Source organism: Phyllobates terribilis, unplaced genomic scaffold (assembly GCF_046119375.1).
Source record: "Phyllobates terribilis strain yellow unplaced genomic scaffold, ASM4611937v1 Scaffold_3__8_contigs__length_932513732, whole genome shotgun sequence".
NCBI classification, from domain to species: Eukaryota; Metazoa; Chordata; class Amphibia; order Anura; family Dendrobatidae; genus Phyllobates; species Phyllobates terribilis.
Window position 1 is genome coordinate 580,176,611 of NW_027362763.1, and position 26,373 is coordinate 580,202,983.

At 43.6% G+C, this 26,373-nt stretch overlaps 1 protein-coding gene across 5 annotated transcripts in view; it reads right to left on the minus strand.

Moving 5' to 3' along the window:
• Window positions 1-26,373, minus strand: part of FMN2 (formin 2) — an 872,215-nt gene that overhangs the window by 421,160 nt on the left and 424,682 nt on the right. For all 5 annotated transcript variants that reach the window (XR_012318036.1, XR_012318035.1, XR_012318037.1 and 2 more), the window contains exon 10: window positions 6,508-6,637. Coding sequence is in view for 2 of the 5 variants with exons in the window: in XM_073671454.1 (XP_073527555.1) it covers window positions 6,508-6,637 (130 nt within the window). In the remaining 3 variants the exon portion in view is untranslated. The remainder of the gene's footprint in view (window positions 1-6,507; window positions 6,638-26,373) is intronic.

Below are 26,373 nucleotides of genomic sequence, written 5' to 3' on the forward strand. Positions count from 1 at the left end.
ACTCTGTAGGCCGAAATATGGAAAATTATAGCTCTCAAAATATGGCGATGCAAAAACTAGTCTTTGCAAAAAAAATGTTTTTTTAGTGTGTGAAAGATGTCAATCATAAAAACCCGATATCAATCTGGTATCGCCATAATCGCACCGACCCAAAGAATAAAGTCGTCTAATCACTTATACCGCACAAGGAACGGCGTAAAAAATAAACTCTAGGGTTAGGGTTGTGCAAGGATTAGGGTTGTGCAAGGGTTAGGGTTGTGTCGGGGTTGGGATTTTTTCAAAAGTAAAGAAAAAAAATGACTACGATATGGCGACCAGTGTTGAGCACAAGTGCTCACTACTTGAGTTTGCATCGGTGCTTGGGTAAGCACTGAGTATCGCGGGTGCTCGAGTGACATCCTCGAGTCTCCACCCCATATGTTTTCCAGCTTTTATACAGCCAAAAAACCTTGCGGGGATCGCTGCCATGCACGAGCGATCCCCACATGTTCTTTTTGGGGTGTCTAACAACCGTGAAACATGCGGGCGGGGACTCGAGCATGTCACTCTAGCACCCGCGATACTTGGTGCATACCCGAGTACAGTTATATGAAAAAGTTTGGGCACCCCTATTAATCTTAAGCTTATTGTTTTATAAAAATTGGTGTTTTTGCAACACCCATTTCAGTTTGATATATGTAATAACTGTTGGACACAGTAATGTTTCTGCCTTGAAATGAGTTTTATTGTACTAACAGAAAATGTGCAATCTGCATTCAAACAAAAATTGATAGGTGCATAAGTATGGGCACCTCACCAGAAAAGTGACATTAATATTTAGTAGATCCTCCTTTTGCAAAAATAACAGCCTCTAGTCGCTTCCTGTAGCTTTTAATGAGTTCCTGGATCCTGGATGAAGGTATTTTTGACCATTCCTCTTTACAAAACAATTCCAGTTCAGTTAAGTTTGATGGTCGCCGAGCATGGACAGCCCTCTTCAAATCATCCCACAGATGTTCAATGATATTCAGATCTGGGGACTGGGATGGCCATTCAAGAACATTGTAACTGTTCCTCTGCATGAATGCCTGAGTAGATTTGGAGCGGTGTTTTGGATCATTGTCTTGCTGAAAGATCCATCCCCTGCGTAACTTCAACTTTGTCACTGATTCTTGAACATTATTGTCAAGAATCTGCTGATACTGAGTGGAATCCATGCGTCCCTCAACTTTAACAAGATTCCCGGTGTCGGCATTGGCCACACAGCCCCAAAGCATGATGGAACCTCCACCAAATTTTACTGTGGGTAGCAAGTGTTTTTCTTGGAATGCTGTGTTTTTTTGCCGCCATGCATAACGCCTTTTTGTATGACCAAACAACTCAATCTTGGTTTCATCAGTCCACAGGACCTTCTTCCAAAAAGAAATTGGCTTCTCCAAATGTGCTTTTGCATACCTCAGCCGACTCTGTTTGTGGCGTGCTTGCAGAAACGGCTTCTTTCGCATCACTCTCCCATACAGCTTCTCCTTGTGCAAAGTGCGTTGTATAGTTGACCGATGCACAGTGACACCATCTGCAGCAAGTTGATGCTGCAGCTCTCTGGAGGTGGTCTGAGGATTGTCCTTGACTGATCTCACCATTCTTCTTCTCTGCCTTTCTGATGTTTTTCTTGGCCTGCCACTTCTGGCCTTAACAAGAACTGTCCCTGTGTTCTTCCATTTCCTTACTATGTTCCTCACAGTGGAAACTGACAGGTTAAATCTCTGAGACAGCTTTTTGTATCCTTCCCCTGAACAACTATGTTGAATAATCTTTGTTTTCAGATCATTTGACAGTTGTTTTGAGGAGCCCATGATGCCACTCTTCAGAGGAGATTCAAACAGGAGAACAACTTGCAAGTGGCCACTTTAAGCAGCTTTTCTCATGATTGCATACACCTGGCTATGAAGTTCAAAGCTCAATGAGGTTACAAAACAAAAAAAAGTGCTTTACTAAGTCAGTAAAAAGTAGGTAGGAGTATTTAAAACAAGAAAATGATAAGGGTGCCCATACTTATGCACCTGACAAATTTTGTTTGAATGCAGATTGCACATTTTCTGTTAGTACAATAAACCTCATTTCAAGGCAGAAACATTACTGTGTCCAACAATTATTACATATATCAAACTGAAATAGCTGTTGCAAAAACAATTTTTATAAAACATTAAGCTTAAGATTAATAGGGGTGCCCAAACTTTTTCATATAACTGTATATAATGCAAACTGAAGTAGCGAGCACTTGCACTCAAGACTAATGACAACTTATTCAATATGATAACCTAATGTTATCAAATTCTGTGTCGTACCTCTGGGTTCAAAATGTTCACTATACCCCTTGATAAAATCTTTGAGGGGTTTAGTTTCCAAAATGGGGGTTCAAGGTGCTCACCACCCTGAGGGGTCTGGTTTCCAAAATGGTGTCACTTGTGGGGCATTTCCACTGTTTAGGCACATCAGGGGCTCCCCAAATGCAACATGGCGTCCGATAATTATTCAAGCAAATTTTACATTCAAAAAGTCAAATAGCGCTCCTTCCCTTCCGAACCCTGCCGTGCGCCCAAACAATGGTTTTCCCCCACATATGGAGTATCGGTATGCTCAGGAGGAATTGCACAACAAATTTTGGGATCCATTTTTTCCTGATACCCTTGCGAAAATAAAAAAATTGGGGTCTAAAGTAACATTTTTGTGAAAAAAAGTTAAATGTTCATTTTTTTTCCCACATTCCAAAAATTCCTGTAAAGCACCTGAAGGGTTAATAAACTTCTTGAATGTGGTTTTGAGCACCTTGAGGGGTGCAGTTTTAGAATGGTGTCACTTTTGGCTATTTTCTGTCATAAAGGCCCCTCAAAGTTACTTCAAATGTGATGTGGTCCCAAAAAAATTGGTTTAGTATATATTGTTGGAAAAATGAGAAATCGCTGGTCAACTTTTAACCCTTATAGCTCCCTAACAAAAAAAAATTTTGCTTCCAAAATTGTGCTGATGTAAAGTAGACATGTGGGAAATGTTATTTATTAACTATTTTGTGTGACATATCTCTCTAATTTAAGTGCATGAAAATTCAAATTTTGAAAATTGGAAATTTTCAAAATTTTCGCCAAATTTCAGATTTTTTTCACAAATAAACGCAAGACGTATCGAAGAAATTTTACCACTATCATGAAGTACAATATGTAATGAAAAAACAATCTCAGAATCAGTGGGATCCGATGAAGCGTTCCAGAGGTATTACCTCATAAAGTGACAGTGGCCAGAATTGTAAAAATTGGCCCGGTTATTAACACGCAAACCACCCTCGGAGGGTAAAGGGGTTAACCTGTCCAAGTTAACAAGCAGAGCTAAACAAAAATACTTGTCTGTTGCCACAAGTTCCTTTCCATGCGTGTACCTACTAACCAGCATAGCTTTCTGGGTTACAACCAAAAACACAAATTATTACACTAAATCAAGATCTTTAACTGTGCAGGTCTGTTTTGCCACACTTGTTTAAAGGGAATTTGTCAGTATGATAAACCCTCCTAAGCAGTCTATATGGGGAATCAGGTCATAGGAAGCTCAATAAAGTGATATTTTAATATCTGTGACCTGATGTCTTATTCCAGAGATCCCCACATTTTTCTTACATGTAAATGAACTGTTCCAGGCTATAAGCCGGACACTGATCTGCATAAGGATCTACAAAGGTTATTTTACATGAAAGGTAGCGTTACCAGTGTGATATGTAATGACTGCTCTCTGCTCGCCAGATTTCACTGCCCAGACATGTGTGATTATAATTGAGATTCTAGCTTGGCTCTTATCCTAAGTCATGTGGCAAGGCTCATTAAAGGGTCAATATTGACTTTTAGGATTGCTACTTCCAATAGGTGGTATCCAATAGGTGGTAGTTTTGAGGGAGTTAATATGGCGTGTCCATTGCAGTGTTTACGACCAGTTAAAGAGATGGGTGGGACTGGCTGCTCACATATCCCCACCCTGGGGCTTGATATGGCAGATAAAAGGAAGTCCAGCTGTGTCATTAGGATGGTATGTGTGAAAGGTGAAGGACCTTGCTTGCTTGGCTCAGGCTCTGCTAGAGGCTGAGTGAAGGTCTGTCATTTAAAGAGTGAGCCAGTGCTATATATGGACTGCTTATTTTCTGTTTTGGTTCTGTTATACCTATTGTACCCAGAAGAGGCTGTTTTGTTAAGCTGGACGGTTTATGGACATTTAATAAACTGCACTGTCATGCTCCTGGGTTAGAAGACTTGGGCCTGTGTTTTGTGGTCAGTTTCTCTGTCCGCCAAGCCACAGCAGACACCTTTGCTCCGGGTGTTTAGGTTCTGTTATTCTGGCTGCAGTCTGTTTAGCATTACACAGGTGTTTTGATTGGTCTGCCCTATCACCTTTCAGGTGCACGCTTATATTCTTTCTCCCAGTTGACATTTCCTGCTGGTGATAGTTTCTTTTGGATGTTCAGCTATTAAAGACAGTTAGTGAAATTCCAGCTAGAGTTTATCTCCTTGCTATTTCTGTTATTTATTTTGCACCTACCTTCTATTTCTTTTTAGGAAGCAGGTAGCATATAATCTAACAGTACGTACTTTATACTTTATTCTGTATTTCATGGTTTGTTTTAATCACTCTGGATCTTTCCTTTTTCAACACACTTTCCCTTTTGTATGTAATAAACAATCTACACTGCCCTCCAATTCCAGTAGGGGGAAGGTAAAGCACTCGGTGGCCTTTGAGGCAGTTTAGGTCCGAGCTGCCATCTAGTCTGTGGCTAGGGCTATCTCCTCACGCATTAACCATTTGGGACTGCGGGTCAGATCTCTACTTTGTACAGAAATCGGCAAGGTCAGTTGCATTTTTTTTTTTTAGGCAGTGTTTATAAAAATATATAACAAAACAGTATAGTATAAGCAATTACATAAAATAAAAAGGAGCATTAGTTATCCTTGGCAGAAGAAGATAAAAGGAGGAAAAAGAACAGAGAGCGCTGCCTGAGCGTAGTAATTAATTGTAACACTGTGGCGAGGTGAAGTGTATGTAATGAACTCACCTAAAATGGTTGTGCTGGAGGGCACAATATTGGCAGAAAATTTAGAAGAGGACTGGAATTTCTCTTACGGTATGCTGCTCATCCAATGCCGTTTTAAGTGTGCTTTTCCTGGCCCTGAAGCCAAAACTTGGGATGGCGCTTCCGTTTGAATGTGGAGATCAGACAGTCCATATGTCCATATTAAATTTAATATGATGAAGAAGACTCATAGAAGTTGAAACGCGTTGTGTTTTTAAAAAGTTTTTTATGGTAAATGTGATTTGACAGTTAAATCTGTTTTTAAAACCAATAAATTTAATATGGACATATGGACTGTCTGATGTCCACATTCAAACGGAATTGCAATCTCAAGTTTTTCTTTCCTTGTATAAAATAAAAAGGATAAACAGAAGAAATGTACTAAACCTAATGTCACAGGGTTGGCTCTGGCTTGTATGAAGAGGAGCTCTTCGTTTTTTTGGGGGGGGGGGCAATGGACAGAACAACAGTAAACTGCATCTCCCGGGACTGATAAAGATTATAATTTGGTATTTGCTTTTATTAACAGATATTACGCTCACATCACATACATGCCCTCTGGTGACTCATACCAGCGCTGGTCTTCAGAAAACCATAGGATGCGCCTCAGTCTTAGAAAATTATGAGATTCCCAAATTCTACGATATCTTCGCCCCTGAAAGTCCCAGGCAGGAGATATTACTGTCATGTTTCCTATCACAATTTCACCTTTATATAGATAGGAAACATGACATGGATAGCATCATCCATCCCTTCTTTATTTAATTTAAGGGGATATGGTCATCGCCCAGTGAGGTAAGACAATGAGTTACAATCGTCACACCTCTGAAAATATGACTTGCATAACTATAAGACCCCTGCTGTTCAAAAAAACCCAACAATATTCATAATTTGGATTGGGGAACAAAGTAGTCTGTTTGCAGTTGCTGTCCATTTGCAGTTCTCTGTAAACAGGGAGGCTAAGGCCATAGGCATCTCCACAGGCAATAAATATTTCCTTCCACATTCTTCTGCAAGAGAAGAGAAATGGAATGTTGTCTGTTATCATCCCCTTTAATTACCTGTTCCCAGCAAGGGGGTCTCAGTTGAAGACAAGGGTCATATGTAGGTCCCTTAGCCAGAATTTTTCTCCATTTAATCCTCGTTTCAATGTTAATATGACAACTTAATAGATTTTTACATTATATTTATAACACATTTCAGAACTGTTTTTCCTTGTACAATTAATTTACTAAGCTTTGCTCTACAAAAAAAATATGATTATAGTATGTTAGATTCTAAGCCTTTATATACATTATTGTAATACTTTACAACATATGTAAAGTATTTTTTTTAAAAATCTAGAGATACTGGTTCTACACTTATTTGATGACCAATTGATCCAGATTCTTACCAATTTATTGTGGCAAACAACTATGACTGACCTTACAAATTTTCTGCAGAAGTTCAAGCTTTCGTTGCATAAGACCAATGTTCTCTGAAATTGTTGTTTGCAGCAAAATGCAGAACACTCGCTCTGAAAAATTTGGTATTGTTGTGAGCTCATAAAGGAATCTGTATAAAAATGGAAACATAGCAACATCACTTTTCAAATTTCATTACTTTTAGTTATTACTAAAAAACCTAAATTTCAAATGTAAAATCCACTGGAGTATACAGTATATAAACATGTCATATTAATTTCATTAGAATAAGGTTGATCCAGCAGAATGTGCAAACATTTTACAGACATCTGTGCATTCATATACTGTATGTGGAATAATCACATGTAAACATACTCAAAGGCCACTACTATAAAGTTATTCAGGACAGTCGTGGCCTATTGCAGACTAAAATGTGTGACAGACCTTTCATAGAATGACTTTTCATATTGTTGTTCCATAATAAAATCTCCATGTAGCAATGGCGGACACAGACGAAAGAAGACCCCTGTGCAAGAACAATATATGAGCCCCTCTCTGTGTTTGTAACAGAACCGGCTTGCTGATTTTAATGTAGAATTGGGCCCTCTTACCTCTTGGGACCCTGAGCAACAACGCACTTGCACCAATGATACGTCCGCCCATGCCGTGTAGTCCTAGCCTTTTTGGTGTATTCAACTATGTGTACTGTATTTTTCGGACTATAAGACGCACCTAGGTTTTAGAGGAGGAAAATAGAAAAAAAAATGTAAGCAAAAAATGTGGTCATGATGCCCTGTTACGGGGGAGGGGGTCTGCTGCTGACACTGTTATAGGGGTAATGTCCCCCAATTCTGTTACTATCCCCCATCCTGGTATGGGGATGGGGGCCTTCTTCCTGTTATACGTGGCCCCCATCCCCATCCTGGTATGCCACTGCTCTCCATCTGCAGTTTGCTTTAGAGCACCTAGACAAACCAGAAAGATATTGGAACAATGTTTTGTGGATGTATGAGACCAAAATACAGCTTTTTAGCATACATGAGAAGTGTTATGTTTGGAGAAAGAAACGCACTGCATTACAGCATCTGTGAAACCCAGTGGTGGTTGTATCACGACAAAACATAGCCCATTTTGCAGCATCTGGGCCAGAACAGACTGCCATCATTGTTTAAACATTTAATTCTGAATTATAGCAGCAAATTCTAAAGGAAAATATCAGGACATCTGTCCATGAGCGTAAAGGTGTTTTCCCACAAACAAAAGTTAATTTTACACAATAGATCTTGGAATGATAATAACTTCCACAATTGGATGTTGTTACAGGCACGCAGCTAGGTTCAAATAGGGCGAGACGGGTTTCATGAATTCTTTGGACTCCTGGGGGAACCGTTACTCAGGGTGACCATAGGCTGCAGTTTCTCTCAGGCACATGATAGATTCAATTGCTGACCAGACACATCTGACAAGAGTCTTTTTCAACTGTTTAACAGTGGAATTTAATCTGAAGCACGTCCAGTGCAATTCAGGGATATTACAGCACAATCTTCATTACAGCACAGTCTGAGTTTCTTGAGCAACCGGCTCCAGTAACAATACAGTAGTGTCTTCACAAGGCACAGTATTACAGTCTCTTCAGTAGCATAATTCAGCATAGATTAGATCTCTTAGCAGCACACTTCTTTGCATACACAACCACAGGCTTTTCCTTCACAATAGTACACAGCATTCTTCATCCTGCATGGAGATGGGGGGGGGGGTTGATGAGGGAGATGATCCCTGTGACACAATTCCTTCCAGTCCTTATCTTCCTGCCTGATAATACTCTGCACTGTTAGTTCAGGGAGTTTATCTGACCTGTGTTTAGTTTCTCTCCTGATCTGAATTCTGTTCAGTTGCCTTCTGTCAGATACAGATAACACACTACCTTTCTCTTCGGCTTCAGTCAGACTACAATAACAAGTTCCCCACAATCCACCTGGGGCTCTGCTAAAACACTCTCTGTCTCCTGTGACTGTGTTAACCCCTCTAGTTGCTGGATGCTTCTGAAGCACAACACTTCCTGTCTTCTGTGCTTGTGTTATTTCTAATAGTTGCTGGATGCTTTTGAAGCAACAGCACTACTTCTGCATGTCACAATGTGTTTAAATAAAATGTTCCTGTGCTGGGATAATCCTATAAATGTGCCCCTGCTGTGTACTGTGTAATGGTTGTGTCTGATCATGCCTGAACATGGTCTGATCATACCACATCTTCTGGGCAGGGGAGGAAGCAAAAGAGTATGCAGACAGGACAGCACAGGATCACAGCTGATTCTTTCTTTGAAGTAAAATATTGCTTAAAAATATGCAGGGAAATGTTTTACCTGACAAAAAGATTCAGCTGTGATCGCTTGCTGTAATGTCTGTATACTTTTTTCCCTCCCCCCTCAACTGTCCAGGAGATGTGGTATGATCACACCATGTCGTTGCATGGTAAGGCACAGCCATTACATAGTACATAGCACGGGTACATTTATAAGATTATCTCAGCAAAGGAACATTTTACTCAAACACATCTAATTGTGGGAGTTTTTATTATTCAAAGATTTATTGATTAAAATGAACTATTACAGCAAGTATAAAAGATAGGGGCTGGCCAAGGAGAGCCATTTAATTCTTGTACAGTGGAGAAAAAATATATCTTTGTACCGTGTTAGCCAGTAGATAGAGAAATAAATCACTGATTGGTCAATAGAAAAAATGTATGTAATTAGCACTATATTCACACATCATACAACAAGTCACTGTTTATTAGTATCCATTAAAAAATTGCAAAAAAACAAACAAAACACAATTCCCTCAAATGTGACCATAGTCAATATAAAAGATAAAAAAAATAAAATCAGGTAGTGTGAGAGTGGGAGCAGTCACCTTAAAATGATCACTGACAAAAAGGCAAAAAAAAGTCTGCACAACCTCAATCACAAACTAGGGTGCGTCATAATTAGAGATGAGCGGTGTTCGACTAGAACTGTTCGCCAATCTCAAATTCGAGCTGTTTTGGGCAGTGTTCGAGTTGTTCGACGAACCCGAACGATTTGCAAAAAATTCGGCTGTTCGAGGTTATGTTCGATAACTGTTCGTGCACCAAAAGCGTGTCCTGCATGTCTGGCGCTATTTAGAGCACCAATCATGCAGGGATTGTCTGCCACTCACTGTAATGCCACAGCCATGGTGGTTGTGGCATTACAGTGATTGCTCAAATCGATGGGAACAGTGCTGACAGTGAAACATGAAAAGCCGGCAATTCAGCAGCGGCATACACCTGTACCCGACAATTTAGAACCGAAAGAATAGAGCTTCACAGATAGATTAGATAGATATAAACATGTCAGCCACATATATACGAAGTACAGTGACAGTGCTGCTTACTGTACTTGTCATTTAGCGTAAAGGATTTATCAAAAAAAATAATAGTGTTTTCATGCACCGTCTCTTTAAAAAAGCCGGCCGGCAATTCAGCAGCGGTACCCGACAATTTATAACAGACAGAATAGAGCTTCACACATAGATTAGATAGATAGAAACATGTCAGTCACATATATATGAAGTACAGTGATAGTGTTGGTTACTGTACTTGTCATTTAGTATTAAAATAAAGGATTTATTATTAAAAAAATTGGCGTGGGGTTCCCCTTAATTTTAGGCTCTAGCGGAGGTTAAGCAGACGGCTGGGGCAGATGTTTGAAGCCTGGGAAGGGGGTAATACCCACGGAGCTTCCCAGGCTACTAATATCAGCCCCCAGCTGAATACCTAGCCTTTACCAGCTATTAAAATGGGGTACCCCCCAAAAAAAATGACGTGGGGTCCCCCCTAATTTAATAGCTAGCAAAGGCTAGGCAGACAGCTGGGGGCTGATATTAATAGCCCAGGAAGGGAGCCATGAATATTGGCCCCCTCCCAGGCTAGAAACACCAGCCGTCAGCCGCCCCAGAAATGGCGCATTCATAGGATGCGCCAATTCTGGCACTTAGCCTCGCTCTTCCACGCTGCCCTGGTGCGGTGGCAGGGGGTAATAGGGTTGGGGTTGATGTCAGCTTATAATGCCAGCTGACATCAAGCCCAGGTTAGTAATGGAGAGGCGTCTATAAGACACCCCCATTACTAACCCCATAGTCAAAGTTAAAAAAAACACAAACACCCAGAATAAAGTCCTTTAATTGAAATAAAGACACAATCCTTTATTGTTCTAAATTAAACCATACTTACCGTCACGCCCATTCCAGCTGAAGCCAACGATCTCCTGCAATAAAAGAAAAATAATAAAGCAACCTCATCCTTACCTTTCCATGGTTCCCACGACAGCTTCAGCTCTGCTACATCGAGATGACAGGCTGGACCGCAGCAGAACGCTGCCATCCAGCCTCTCATCCCGCAGACACTGAGAAGCGCAGGCTTGCTTGCGCTGCTCAGCGTCTCTCTGTGACGACATCCAGATGAGCCGAGTTCATGTCCAATGAACTCGGCTCACCTCATGCACGTCACTGACAGCGTGGGAAAATTCTCACGCTGAAGCGGTGAGTGCAGGAGAATTCTCCCACGCTGTCAGTGACGTGCATAAGGTGAGCTCATGTCCAATGAACTCAGCTCACCTCCTGCACGTCACTGACAGCGTGGGAGAATTCTCCTGCACTCAGCGCTTCAGCGTGAGAATTCTCCCACGCTGAAGCGCTGAGTGCAGGAGAATTTTCCCACGCTGTCAGTGACGTGCATAAGGTGAGCTCATGTCCAATGAACTCAGCTCACCTCCTGCACGTCACTGACAGCGTGGGAGAATTCTCCTGCACTCAGCGCTTCAGTGTGAGAATTCTCCCACGCTGAAGCACTGAGTGCAGGAGAATTTTCCCACGCTGTCAGTGACGTGCATGAGGTGAGCCGAGTTCATTGGACATTAACTCGGCTCATCTGGATGCCCTCACAGAGAGACACTGTGGAGCGCAAGCAAGCCTGCGCTTCTCAGTGTCTGCGGGATGAGAGGCTGGATGGCAGCGTTCTGCTGCGGTCCAGCCTGTCATCTCGATGTAGCAGAGCTGAAGCTGTCATGGGAACCATGGAAAGGTAAGGATGATGTTGCTTTATTATTTTTCTTTTATTTCAGGAGATCGTTGGCTTCAGCTGGAATGGGCGTGATGGTAAGTATGGTTTAATTTAGAACAATAAAGAATTGTGTGTTTATTTCAATTAAAGGACTTTTTTCTGGGTGTTGTGTTTTTTTTAAATACTTTACTAGAAATTCATGGTGGTCATGTCTAATATTGGCGTGACCCCATGAATTTCGGGCTTAGGGCCAGCTGATAAAGCCAAGCTGGCCCTAACCCCTTTATTACCCAGTGAGCCACCGCATCAGGGCCCTGGATGAGTTGGGTACAGCGCCAGAAGATGGCGCTTCTATGAACGCGCCATTTTCCGGGGTGGCTGCGGACTGCAATTTGCAGCGGGGGTGGCCCAGAAAGCTTGGGCCTCCCTGCGCTGCGGATTCCAGCCCCCAGCTGCCTAGTTGTACCTGGCTGGACACAAAAACAGGGCGAAGCCCCACGTCAATTTTCTTTAAATTATTTCATGAAATAATTAAGAAAAAAAGGGCTTCCCTATATTGTTGTGTCCGGCCAGGTACAAATAGGCAGCTGGTGGTTGGGGGCAGCCCGTTCCTGCCTGCTGTACCTGGCTGGACACAAATATAGTGCGAAGCCCCACGTCAATTTTTTTTAAATTATTTCATGAATTTCCTGAAATAATTTAAAAAAATTGAAGTGGGGCTTCGCACTATATTTGTGTCCAGCCAGGTACAGCAGGCAGGAACGGGCTGCCCCCATCCACCAGCTGCCTATTTGTACCTGGCCGGACACAACAATATAGGGAAGCCCTTTTTTTCTTAATTATTTCATGAATTTCATGAAATAATTAAAAAAAAAGTACGTGGGGCTTCGCCCTATTTTTGTGTCCAGCCAGGTACAACTAGGCAGCTGGGGGCTGGAATCTGCAGCGCAGGGAGGCCCAAGCTTTCTGGGCCCCCCCCGCTACAAATTGCAGTCCGCAGCCACCCCGGAAAATGGCGCGTTCATAGAAGCGCCATCTTCTGGCGCTGTACCCAACTCATCCAGGGCCCTGGTGCGGTGGCTCACTGGGTAATAAAGGGGTTAGGGCCAGCTTGGTATTATCAGCTGGCCCCAAGCCCAAAATTCATGGGGTCACGCCAGTATTAGACATGACCGCCATGAATTTCTAGTAAAGTATTTAAAAAAAACACAACACCCAGAATAAAGTCCTTTAATTGAAATAAATACACAATTCTTTATTGTTCTAAATTAAACCATACTTACCATCACACCCATTCCAGCTGAAGCCAACGATCTCCTGCAATAAAAGAAAAATAATAAACCAACCTCATCCTTACCTTTCCATGGTTCCCACGACAGCTTCAGCTCTGCTACATCGAGATGACTGGCTGGACCGCAGCAGAACGCTGCCATCCAGTCTGTCATCCCGCAGACACTGAGAAGCGCAGGCTTGCTTGCGCTCCTCACTGTCTCGCTGTGACGGCATCCAGATGAGCCGAGGTCATGTCCAATGAACTCGGCTCACCTCATGCACGTCACTGACAGCGTGGGAAAATTCTCACGCTGAAGTGCTGAGTGCAGGAGAATTCTCCCACGCTGTCAGTGATGTGCATGAGGTGAGCTCATGTCCAATGAACTCAGCTCACCTCCTGCACGTCACTGACAGCGTGGGAAAATTCTCCTGCAATCAGCGCTTCAGCGTGAGAATTTTCCCACGCTGTCAGTGACGTGCATGAGGTGAGCCGAGTTCATTGGACATGAACTCGGCTCATCTGGATGTCGTCACAGAGAGACGCTGAGCAGCGCAAGCAAGCCTGCGCTTCTCAGTGTCTGCGGGATGACAGGCTGGATGGCAGCGTTCTGCTGCGGTCCAGCCTGTCATCTCGATGTAGCAGAGCTGAAGCTGTCGTGGGAACCATGGAAAGGTAAGGATGAGGTTGCTTTATTATTTTTCTTTTATTGCAGGAGATCGTTGGCTTCAGCTGGAATGGGCGTGACGGTAAGTATGGTTTAATTTAGAACAATAAAGGATTGTGTCTTTATTTCAATTAAAGGACTTTATTCTGGGTGTTTGTGTTTTTTTTAACTTTGACTATGGGGTTAGTAATGGGGGTGTCTTATAGACGCCTCTCCATTACTAACCTGGGCTTGATGTCAGCTGGCATTATAAGCTGACATCAACCCCAACCCTATTACCCCCTGCCACCGCACCAGGGCAGCGTGGAAGAGCGAGGCTAAGTGCCAGAATTGGCGCATCCTATGAATGCGCCATTTCTGGGGCGGCTGACGGCTGGTGTTTCTAGCCTGGGAGGGGGCCAATATTCATGGCTCCCTTCCTGGGCTATTAATATCAGCCCCCAGCTGTCTGCCTAGCCTTTGCTAGCTATTAAATTAGGGGGGACCCCACGTCATTTTTTTTGGGGGGTCCCCCATTTTAATAGCTAGTAAAGGCTATGTATTCAGCTGGGGGCTGATATTAGTAGCCTGGGAAGCTCCGTGGGTATTACCCCCTTCCCAGGCTTCAAACATCTGCCCCAGCCGTCTGCTTAACCTCCGCTAGAGCCTAAAATTAAGGGGAACCCCACGCCAATTTTTTTAATAATAAATCCTTTATTTTAATACTAAATGACAAGTACAGTAACCAACACTATCACTGTACTTCATATATATGTGACTGACATGTTTCTATCTATCTAATCTATGTGTAATGCTCTATCTTTCTGTTCTAAATTGTCGGGTACAGATGCTGAATTGCCGGCCGGCTTTTTTAAAGAGACAGTGCATGAAAACATTATTATTTTTTTAAATAAATCCTTTACACTAAATGACAAGTACAGTAAGCAACACTATCACTGTACTTATTATATATGTGACTGACATGTTTCTATCTATCTAATCTATGTGTGAAGCTCTATTCTTTCTGTTCTAAATTGTCGGGTACAGATGCTGAATTGCCGGCCGGCTTTTTTAAAGAGACGGTGCATGAAAACACTAATATTTTTTTTAATAAATCCTTTACACTAAATGACAAGTGCAGTAACCAACACTGTCACTGTGCTTCTTATATGTGTGACTGACATGTTTCTATCTATCTAATCTATGTGTGATGCTCTATTCCTTCTTGTCTAAATTGTCGGGTACCGGTGTATGCCGCTGCTGAATTTGCCGGCCGGCTTTTTTAAAGAGAGTGTCTTCTGAGCAGTTTGTCAGCTTTTGGACACCTTTGCAGGTGTTTTCTATGTGTTTCTATGTGTTTTTGTTTGCCTGCCTTTGGTTTTAACGGTGTTCGACGGTGTTCTAAGGTGTTCGACGAACAGTTCGACGAACAGTTCCTCGAACATCCCGGTGTTCGACGAACCGAACCGAACCCGAACACTACGGGGGTGGCTCAACACTAGTCATAATGTACCAAATATAGCAATTTTCAAAGAAGAAAAAAAGAAGGCACACTCCTAGAATGCGCACACCTCAATATACTTGTTTATAAAAATATATAAGCTTTATTAACCTCATTAAAAACACCTAAAACTAAAAGTAAATACCAACATCTAGGACCCATAAGTGGTAATAGGCCATATAAAAAAATCAATCTATAATAAATATAGTGTATAGTAAAAGAAAATATATGTTGTCATCAAAACATTATATATACAATCTATGCAGGGGTAGCACAATTAGAAATATATAATGGAACACATGATAAGATAGTACAAATAATATACAATAAATGTATTTGGAATTTTATATCCACATATCCAATATATCAATACACATTCAGCTCATAAGCCTCATATGCACTAGTAATCAAACATAGCTCCTGGTTTTACTATTAGTGCCAAAAAAAATCCTGCAAAGTTTATGATAACAAATAAGCTAATGAGATAATCACACACTCATGGCCATATCACCTATAAGAGATCAAACATGTGGATCCAATGTCAGACCCCACGCGTATCGCTGTGGAAACACAGCTTCATCAGGGAAGGTATGTATGAAGTAGGAGAAAAGGGAGGTATCGTATTTTTCGGACCATAAGAAGCACTTTTTTTCCCCAAAATTTGGAAGGAAAGTGGGGGTGCGTCTTATGGTCCGAACGGTACGTTACCGGTGGTGGTGGAGTGGGGATCGCAGGGTCCTCCGGCAGCGGCAGAGGTGAGATGCGGCTGGAGCCGGGGCCTGTACCTCTGCTGGTGTCCGGCGGTGAGGCAGAGGAGCCGGGGCCTCTGCCGAGCTGTGAGTGGCATCCGGCGGTGAGACAATGGAGCCGGGGCCTCTTCCGGGCTGTGAGCAGTGCCCGGCGGTGCAGCAGAGCAGCGTGTGCGGCTTCCGGTGGCCGCGACCATCTTCCCGAGGCCATAATCCATGGGAAAATGGCCGCCGGAGCCGGAACATGCGCCGACCCGGAGCTTCAGCGGCCATTTTCCTGCAGATCACAGCCTCAGGACGACGAAAACCGCACACGCTGCTCTGCCGCATCGCCGGAAACCACTCACAGTGCAGCAGAGGCCTCGGCTCCTCTGCCTCACCGCCGGACGCCGCTCACAGCCCGGCAGAGGCCCTGGCTCCTCTGCCTCACCGCCGGACACCAGCAGAGGTACTGGCCCCAGTCCACAGGTCCAGGCCCCAGTCCACAAGCGCCAGGCCAGGCCCCAGTCCACAGGCCAGGCCCCAGTCCACAGGCCCGTTAACAAGCCCTAGGCCCGTCCACAAGCCCCAGGCCCATCCACAAGCCCCAGGCCAGGCCCCAGTCCACAGGCCCCAACCAGACACCGGCATCTCACCTCTTCTGCTGCCGCCGGGTTCCTGAGGCAGGGAACAGAGGGACCTGCGATCCTGCTCCACCACCCCCCAGGTAAGATACCTAATCAGACTATAAGACGGACTCCATCTTATAAAAATTATTTTTTTCCTATTTTAGACCCCAAAATTTGGGGTGCGTCTTATGGTCCAGTGCGTCTTACAGTCCGAAAAATATGGTATATATGCCCACTTGATCAATCAAAAATTAATTACCGGAGGCTGCGCCGATATGCCTGGAAGCAGGGAAGCTAGTTAGACATGATGAGTCTCGTACAGCGCCATGATGGACGCACGCGCAGGCGCACATCATATAGGAAGTGGTGTCACCAGTTCAATGAAAGGAGATGTAACCACGGACGCTGGATTGCAGCGGTGAATCGTATGAGGGGATGTGCCATCTACAGTGCGTATGCGCATAATCCTCCAGAAAGACTAAAAAACCAGGGACACTAATCTGCAATGGTAACACAAAAATGAGGGACACGTACGGCTAGACAATGAATGCGCAATCACTAATTTAGATATAAATCGCACCCAAAAGATGACTTAAAGGGGCTAAATAATTATATAAATAATGCAACCATAAATCTATATATTATTTATCAGACAACATGACAGATAAAAAATTGGAATCCCTAGTTAATATAAGGAACTTTCACAGAACTTAATGTCCACATGAACTCAGAGGTGTATGGGACTACAGCAAGATATACTCAGATGGATAAAAGAATCTATATCCAGCATCATAATGGATGCAGAATAAGACATACATTCCCCTCTATAGAAATAGTAGACATCATGGGCATATCCAAAGATCCACCTGTATAGTGCTTACCAAAAAATTATGTTATACTTTCAAGATATACATAGGCATTATCAAGTTCTTATAACCTAAGTAGTAGCATATAGCCACACAGAGGCATTCCATATTAATGCCTATTTTCTCTTTCCTCTTCAAAGAATAATCCTATTTCATGAATATAAAATGACCACTGACTTCGTCCCTACATGACAGCGGAGGTTGGCACCCTTTTGGACGCAAATGGCACCCCTGCTCCATGGCAGCTTTCCCTAATAGTCCCTATAAGACCCTAGTCCAATGAGAAATCATGGAAAGTGGGAAATATCAAAAACAGAGATAAGTAGTAGCCAACATCTTATTCTGGACATTGGTCCATAGCAGACTAGAAACCAGCACCTAGGATCACACCACTATATATCACCTAGTGTTTAGTCCAATAATACAATCAAAATAAACCGAGTAGCCAGAAGGTGTCTGAATTGTATATTTCAATGATTTAATCTTATTCAGATATCTATTCAATACTCTTAATCTGACAAATTTCACTAAAGTAGCAATATACAGTCCATGTGAAATTAGCTAGTGGCAAGATCGTTTTCCAGAAATTATAGCATATATGAGAAAAGAGGACAAATAATACACCTCAAGGGTACATGTTCTTAGTGTATTCCAAAAGTACCTCAAAAAATATTGTTCTCATATGTCTGTTATGCAAATTCCACCAAAAAAATGCTGATTAAATAACAGATTTCAAAGGTATATGGTATGACAGGCCTACATGAGATGCAGAGAATGCCAAGCTCAAAAATAGAGAGTGTACACAAGAGTACACACTATGTTCCAAATTATTATGCAAATAATATTTTCTCAGATTTTCCCAAATTACCTATATGAATTGCAGTCATTGTAATTTTCCAGTCAAATAACTATTAGAGTACAATTGAAAGGTTTTTGTACAAACTGCCTATGATAATAGTATATTTTTTAAAAAAGAAAACACTCAAATTGCACTCAAAATGCATGTTCCAAATTACTATGCACAGCAGAGTTTTCAACCTTTTCATTTTAATAAAGAACAAAAAATGGTCATTTTTGAAATTATAAGCATTAGCAGGTTATTACAAACTGAAATCAAACAGTTTTCAACTCAAAACTTTATTCTAGGTGATGTTACATTTGCACATAGGACCGCTTGTTCGAAAGGAGCTTCTGAACTCTCTCGTCCATTGAATTTGTCAGGTTTTTGATGGTTTCTGCTTCAATTGTTTTGCATGAGGACAGAATACCCTCCCAGAGCTGTTGCTTAGATGTGAACTGCCTCCCGCCATCATAGACACTCCTTTTGATGATGCTCCAGAGGTTCTCAATGGGGTTGGGGTCAGGGGAGCATGGGTGCCACACCATAAGTTTGTCCCCTTTTATGCCCATAGCAGCCAGAGATGCAGATGTGTTATGAGCAGCATGAGACGGTGCATTATCATGCATGAAATGATCTCGATGGTCCAGATGGATGGAGTGGAGGATGGCTGGTTGATGGACACCCCATGCAAACACGGCTACGGCGCTAACAAGGAGGAGGTGGAGTAATGTTTTGGGCTGGAATCATGGGGAGAGAGATTGTCGGCCATTTTAGGATCCCTGAAGGGGTAAAGATGAACTCCATAATGTATGTTGAGTTTTCAAACAGCACTTCCTTCCATGGTTCAAGAAGAAGAACCGTGCATTCCGCAGCAAGATCATTTTCATGCATGATAATGCCCCGTCTCATGCTGCACATAACACATCTGCATCTCTGGCTGCTATGGGCATAAAAGGGGACAAACTTATGGTGTGGCCCCCATGCTCCCCTGACCTCAACCCCATTGAGAACCTCTGGAGCATCATCAAAAGGAGTGTCACATCTAAGCAACAGATCTGGGAGGGTATTCTGTCCTCATGACCATTTTTTGTTCTTTATTAAAATGAAAATGTTGAAAACTCTGCTGTGCATAATAATTTGGAACATGCATTTTGAGTGCAGTTTGAGTTTTTTATTTTTTTAAAAATATACTGCTATCATAGGCAGTTTGTACACAAAACCTTTCAATTGTATTCTAATAGTTATTTCACTGGAAAATTACAATGACTGCAATTCATATAGGTAATTTGAGAAAATATTATTTGCATAATAATTTGGAACACAGTGTAATGTTCAATGGGCCCACATAAGATACAAATGATACTGAGCTCACAAAAAAGTGTACAAGAATGTGTAAAACTAGATAGCGCATGCAAAGCTATATGGTATAACAGGCCCACATGGAGTATAATAGATGCTATGCTCAAAAAATAGAGTGTACACAGATATCTACAAGGAGTTTGTATGCTCTCCCCGTGTTTGTGTTGATTTCCTCCGGGTTCTCCGGTTTCCTCCCACACGCCAAAGACATACTGATAGGGAATTTAGATTGTGAGCCCCAATGGGGACAGCAATGATAATGTGTCTCAATTGTAAAGCGCTGCGGAATATGTTGGCGCTATATAAATAAAGAGATTATTATTATTATTTATACTGTTCAATAGGCCCACATAAAATACAATTGATGCTAACATCACAAAAAAAGTGTACAAAAGCATGTAAAGGTCGACACGTTTCTCCTTAGAATATGCTCATCAGGAGCACATACTATGTAAGTTCATAGAGCAAAAAATATGAAAATTAATTGATCACTTATCTTGGGACGACGCCAATGGCATTCCTGTTAAAGTGCCCTGTGCAGTTTCTGGATACAGGGAGCAACGGCCTTGTGGATAAGATGCCTCATGCATTCTCTGGATACACTGTTCAAACCTGGTTGGAAGCATTGCCCAATGGCAATATAGAACTAGCCCCCAGCATGTAGCATGTCATGTGCCAAACTCACCAAAATCCATAAATAGAGAGTGTGAATAATCCACACTTGTGTCCCAACTGTGACATGGATGTGCAGGTGTAAATTCTGCTGTAGATTTTCCCAAAAGACCGCCATGCTACAGGCTACTCACCGGTTACCAAAAGTGTCCATCGCCGTATGTGCCAAAACCCAGAGTGAGGCTTGAGGAGCGAGAGCTTCCCACCCCCAATAGGTGGAAATGAAACACATGCCGTTAACATACCGGGCCCAGAATGAGGCTTGAGAACCAAATGCTTCCCACTGCCAAAAGGTAGAGGTGAAGCACATGACATTGACATACCGGGCACAGCCAACCCAGCAGATGGAGTGACATCAATTATGGAGTAGAGTAGAAATAGTATAATTAGGACCGACACTGCTTCCACTATAGCCAACCCAGCAGATGGAGGCGAGTCTTCAAATTTCCAAAATTACTGTTAACATCTGCAGCAGAAAATAGCCAAGTTCTCTGTATAAAACAGATAAATTGCTCTCCTTAAAATTATACCAAATATAGATAGTATAGAGAGTATTCAATAAAACATAACCTTTAATTCCAATGATAAAATCAGCAAATCTACTGAGAGAAAGATGGGGATATTTTACCTTTCTATCTCATCTCAATTACTCAAATATAGGCCAGGAAAAGACAATCAATAGGTTACACAAAGACCCTCCGATTGGGTCCACTGACCTAAATCGCTAGAGAAGCTGATCAATAATATTCAATCAGCCAATACACCACACATAATTTATAGACAAGGTTCATTTAACCAAAAAAATAGTGTCATAATACATTATACATAAGAAAAATGTATAGATCTCACCCATTTTGGTCACTGAGGAGTCCAGAATTTTTAGGGAATCCATATATGATCGTTGACTGGATACCTGTTTTCTACCCTGTCGTGCCCCTTGTAGTGGCTCCCGTCCTAACAAGGGCAGTCCCCAAGTGTAAATCTCATTCTGCCCCAAAAATTTGCCCCTCCCAACGTGTTTCTTTCTCCATTTGGAGAAGTCATCAGGGAAGTGTATTGAGTCATTCAGGGAATGTTTTTGACTAGGGCATATATGGTAAAAAAGACCAACTTGCTTGACACTTAAAAATAAGCAGAAAGTGTCCCAGATAGATACTCTCTACACTATCTATATATACAATCTGCAGCAGAACCAATAGCAGGCATAGAAGCCACGCTAAAGATATCACAGACTGCAATTATGTGAGATCAATGCAGCACACTAAAAACTACAACATCACCTAGTCTGTATAATCTGCGATTGGGGTGCAAAAGTCCTTGGAGATCCATAACTTATTCATGTTGATGAAGGTTAGGGGGTCTACACTTTTAGGGGACAGCCGGCTGTGCTTATCCATCAGGACACAACCAGCAGCGCTGAAGACACATTCTGAGAGAACGCTGGCTGCCAGGCACGATAAAACCTTCAAGGCGTGACAGGCAAGCTCAGGCCACTCTTCCATTTTTGAAGACCAAAATGTAAAAGGGTCCAAACCCTCCATGATGTTATTGATATTGAGCTTGAGATACTCCTGCACCATTCTCTCCAGTCGTTCACCATGTGTCTGACTTGTACTCTGTTGTGCTGGTGCACGAGCTGAGCTCAAAAAAATATATGACAGGACTCACAAAAATTGCTTCTGCAACTTACACTGCTACTGCTGCTAAGGTTTTGGCGCTGAAGAATTGATGTTCCGGAGGTGGGAAGTCTGAAGCAGTGAGGCACACTGTGTGCCTCACTGCTGTCTTGGGGAAAACCTCTCTTAAGGTTGTGTAAAAGCGTGTTTCGATACTCCAGCATTCGCGGGTCCCTTTCCAGGGCGGGAAACATCTTGCAAAATTTACTCTTATGACGTGGATCTAACAGAGTAGTAGTCAGCACTATTTTGACTCCGAACTATACGGGGATCATGTTGCAGATAATGCAGCAAGAAGACACTCATATGTCGGGCTCTTCCATGAGGTCCAAGGCTGTGTTGGTGGCTGGGTAACACTGATGATTGTTTCCTCCGTCCCCTCCAGCCAACCACGAATAATATAGAGGGGATGATTATCCTCTTCATCTCCTCACTGTTGCTCACCCATCACCTCTTCCTCCTCCATTTGTTCCTCAGCTCCTGCACCTTTACTAACAGTTTATCTGGTACCACCAGCCCCCCTCGATCGCTATAATCCCGCCTCCCTTGGCACCCGCCTGTGTGACGACAGTCTGGAGCTTTGAGACATTGTTATCCCTTCCGCATCCTCCTCTGCTTCCTCCTCTTCCTCTGGAACCACTACCTCCTGCCGCAAGCTAATAAAAGTCTGCTCTAGCATGTAGAAGACAGGAATAGTGATGCTAATGACGGCATCGTCAGCACTAACCATCTTAGTAGCCATTTTGAAACTGTGAAGAAGGGTGCAGAGGTCCTTAATCTGTGCCCACTCCGCAAATGGGATATGCCCCACATCTGTACTGCGTTGGCCCAGGCTATACGACAAGACATACTGCGTCAGGGTTCGTTGCTGCTGCCACAGTCGCTGCAACATGTGCAGAGTGGAATTAAATTGTGTCGGTACATCGCATATCAACAGTTTAACTGGCATGGAAAAAGTCCTCTGTATCGATACAAGTCGATGATGACCTGAGGGAAGTGAACAGCGGAAGTGAGCACACAGCTTCCATGCTTTCTGCAGCGCATCCAGGCCGGGATAGTGGCAGAGAAATCGCTGTACAACCAGGTTGAGGACATGAGCCATGCAAGGCACGTCTGTGAGCTTGCCTCGGTGTAGGGCTGCCACCAGGTTTTTTTTGTGGCTTACCCTCCTTGTGGAGTGTGTCAATGACTGCCTTCTTGTCAAGTCAGCAGTCTTCCCCGTGATTGTGGAGCCTACTGAAACAGACTAACCGACCTTTTTAAACGCATCGGAAGCCGTTGCAGGTGTTTTTTATTAATTATTCTAATTTACTGAGATGACTTTTGTGTTTTCATTGGCTGTAAGCCATAATCATCAACATTAATAAACACTTGAAATAGATCACTGTTTGTAATGACTCTATATAATAAATGAGTTTCACTTTTTGTATTGAAGAACTGAAATAAATTAACTTTTTGAGGATATTCTAATTTAGCGAGAAGCACTTGTATATGCTCTAAATAAATTAAAAACTGAGATCTCCCCTGCTGTATGACATTAGTAACAGAAGAATTTATTTTTACTGTGGATGAGGCCTGTATAACATAGAATATACGTTCCAAACAATTTCAAACTGGCGAGCTGTATCACATTAGTAACAGAAAAAAAAAGATTTTTTTTTACTCTGTACAAGCTCTGCATACAGCTAAATTTCACCGCCACAAAATGACAACCTGAGATATGGCATGCTGTATAACGTCTGTAACAGAAAAAAAATAGTTTTTTTTACTCTGAACGAGCTCTGCATACAACTGAATTTCACTGCCAGAAAATGACAAACTGAGATGTAGCGTGCTGTAAAACGTTAATAACAGGCACAATTAAATTTTTAACCCCTTTCTGATGTGATCAGTAATAGTACGTCCCTGTGCCCTGGGCCTTATGGACCAGGTACGTACTATTATGCATCACAAGTGCGGGGCGATCAACGCCGGGTGTCAGCTGATTCTCACAGCTGACATATGGTGCTATGTGCAAGGAGCAGTGCAGCACCACTCCTGGCACATTAACCCCCAAAATGCTGTGATTGAAGTCGATCGCAGCATTCCGGGAGCAAGGGGAGAAAAGCGCAGCTTACTTACCTCTTCTCCGGCGTCCCGCGCTGTCTGTGCCGGGTCCTGGTGGTTGTCATGGTGATCCGATGTTGTCATGACGACATCCGGGTCACCAGACAGCAGGAAGTTAGCTAGATCGTGATCAGTGCGCGGTCTATCTAACTTGTGTGCGCAGGGCTGTAGCCTGCATAGCATAGAGATGCTGCTGCAGCATTTCTATGCTATGTAAGTGACGCGCCCCTGGGCCTGAGTCGGGCAGTGTTGCGCACGCGGGAGCCTACCCGGAGCCGGATCTGATAGGGGTAGTAGTCTCGTGGCGGTGACCCGGTCCGTGCCCAGGGAGTCAAGCTGAGTGGCAGAGTTTAGCAGAAGATGGTACGGTGTTCGACTACGCCACCCGTTGAATGCGGCTATGAGGCCGCCGCTGCAGGGCAGACCGCTGAGGCCGGTGGTACGATTGTGCAGCGTAGATGGTATAACCCCCAACGGGAGGGGTATGGCCTCAGGGCAGCCGACGTGTTTGAAGGGGGTAGCAGAATAGCATGCAGGTAGCAGGAACCACTCAGAGACGGTGCGGTGTAGTTCAGGGTCTTTACTGATGACAAAGGTAGACCCTCCCGGAGTACTGGCTAGCGATCGGGGCCTGGTCAGTCCGTGAGCAGATGGGATCTCCCCTGGCCAGGCGGAGTTGTAGGCCTCCCCAACTAATTGTACTCTTCTGGCTACCTTGCTAGAGGCGGGTAAAAGTAGCCCACGTCCCTGAGTGTACCGTGTGGTGCTCACCCGTATGGCCGGTGACTCGGGGCCTTCTGGTAGCTTCCGCTCCACGACGGCGGTGCTGGTCCCTTGCGTGTGACCGTGCCTTCGGGTTTCTTGGCCAGAGGACCTGAAATCCCCTGCCGGTCGGTTTCTGCTGCTGGGTAAGGATTAGTCCCCACAGCCTCGGACTCCGGGTCCGGTGGTAACTCTTCAATCAGGGCGAGCTCTACAGCTGCCAGCCCCTGATTCCTTTTAGCACGACTTCCCCAGAGCTCCTGATCTCTCTTTCCTATAGCTGCTTCTCCTCTTCTTAACTCTCCTTCTTAACTAACTAACCCTGCCTCAGCCCCAGTTTTATATAGGGGAAGTTCTTCCCCTCCCAGGACTGGGCAGGAGGTGTGGCATGCATAGGATTCCTGACCTAGAGACCTCCCACCTGCTCTCAGACATAATATTGCTATTACTGTGGAAACCAGACCCCTGGGGTGCCACATTCCCCCCTAGTGAAATTTAGTACTCCGGGACTAAACATACTTTTGTAAACATAACAAGTAAAAACAAAAACAGTACAATAAAGAAAAACACATTAGGATGGTTACGGCATGTCCGCAACCGGGTGTAACTTTTGAGGAAAACAAAGGTGTCCATTTCACCAAAACAGGGAGATGTAACCAGGTAGGGGTCTGTCCTGCCCCGAGTCCTTATCAGTCTTTTAGTCCGTCCTGGGTTACGCTCCAACTATATGCACAAAGGATTCCCGGTAAATCCACCAAAGACTCCTACAAATAACTAGAAACACAAAATTATACACAAGCAACAATAAACAGGTAAACATTAATAAAATAGCTTGAACATTTAGATCCTCCACCGTATGGGCAACTGGCCTCTAGTGACCCTAGTGGACCTACGGAGCTGGCTGACTGGTCCTGAGCTACAGGGTATAGGAGCTGTCAAGGGTAAACTGGGCAGCCGTCTACGGACTCTTTGGCTCACTAGGGGTATGGCAGGCTCACTATAAGCAGAGGGTTGATTCTCCTGGTCTGCTTGTGTGGGGTCTTCTGCCTCCTGGACCGGCTGTTCTTCCAGCTCTACCTGTGTCTCCGTAGGCACTTGGGATGCTGGTTGGAGGAACGTGAGGACGGGTACCACAACAGCACCATTGACTTGAGTCCAAGACCGAGGGAAGTCTCCGAGCACAGTACTAATCATATCTTCCCTTTCCTCTACGGGTCGAGGGTCTTCTTGTTCCTCTTCAGGGTTCCGTAGCTGTTCGGGACACTTCTTCAGGTGATCCCGGGATACAATGGCTGTGGTTTCCCCTCCGTCTTTACTGATTGTACAGATCTTTGGGTTCTCGTGGCTCGAGGGCAGTACGGTGTACGGGTCCTTCTCCCACTGGTCGTCCAACTTGTGGAGCCGTCTTTTCCTCTTCAAGACCTGCTCTCCGGGCACCAGGGGGAACAGCGGGAGCATACTGGTTGTAAGTTTTCTCTTGTCTTTCCCTAGCTTGACAGAGACTTCGCTCCACGCTCTCCTGTACTTTCCGGTACTGCTGCTGCCTCTCTGTGTCCCAGTCTGCTTCTGGTGAAGTGTCCTCGGGTGTCAGGACTCCCATCTCCAGATCAACAGGAAGCTTACCAGGTCTTGCCCTCATTAGGTAAGCCGGGGTACAGTTGGTGGAACCTACAGGGATGTGGTTGTATAGGTCCACCAGGTCGGGCAGCTTTTCAGGCCACAGACTACGTTCTTCCAGGGGCAATGTTTTCAGAA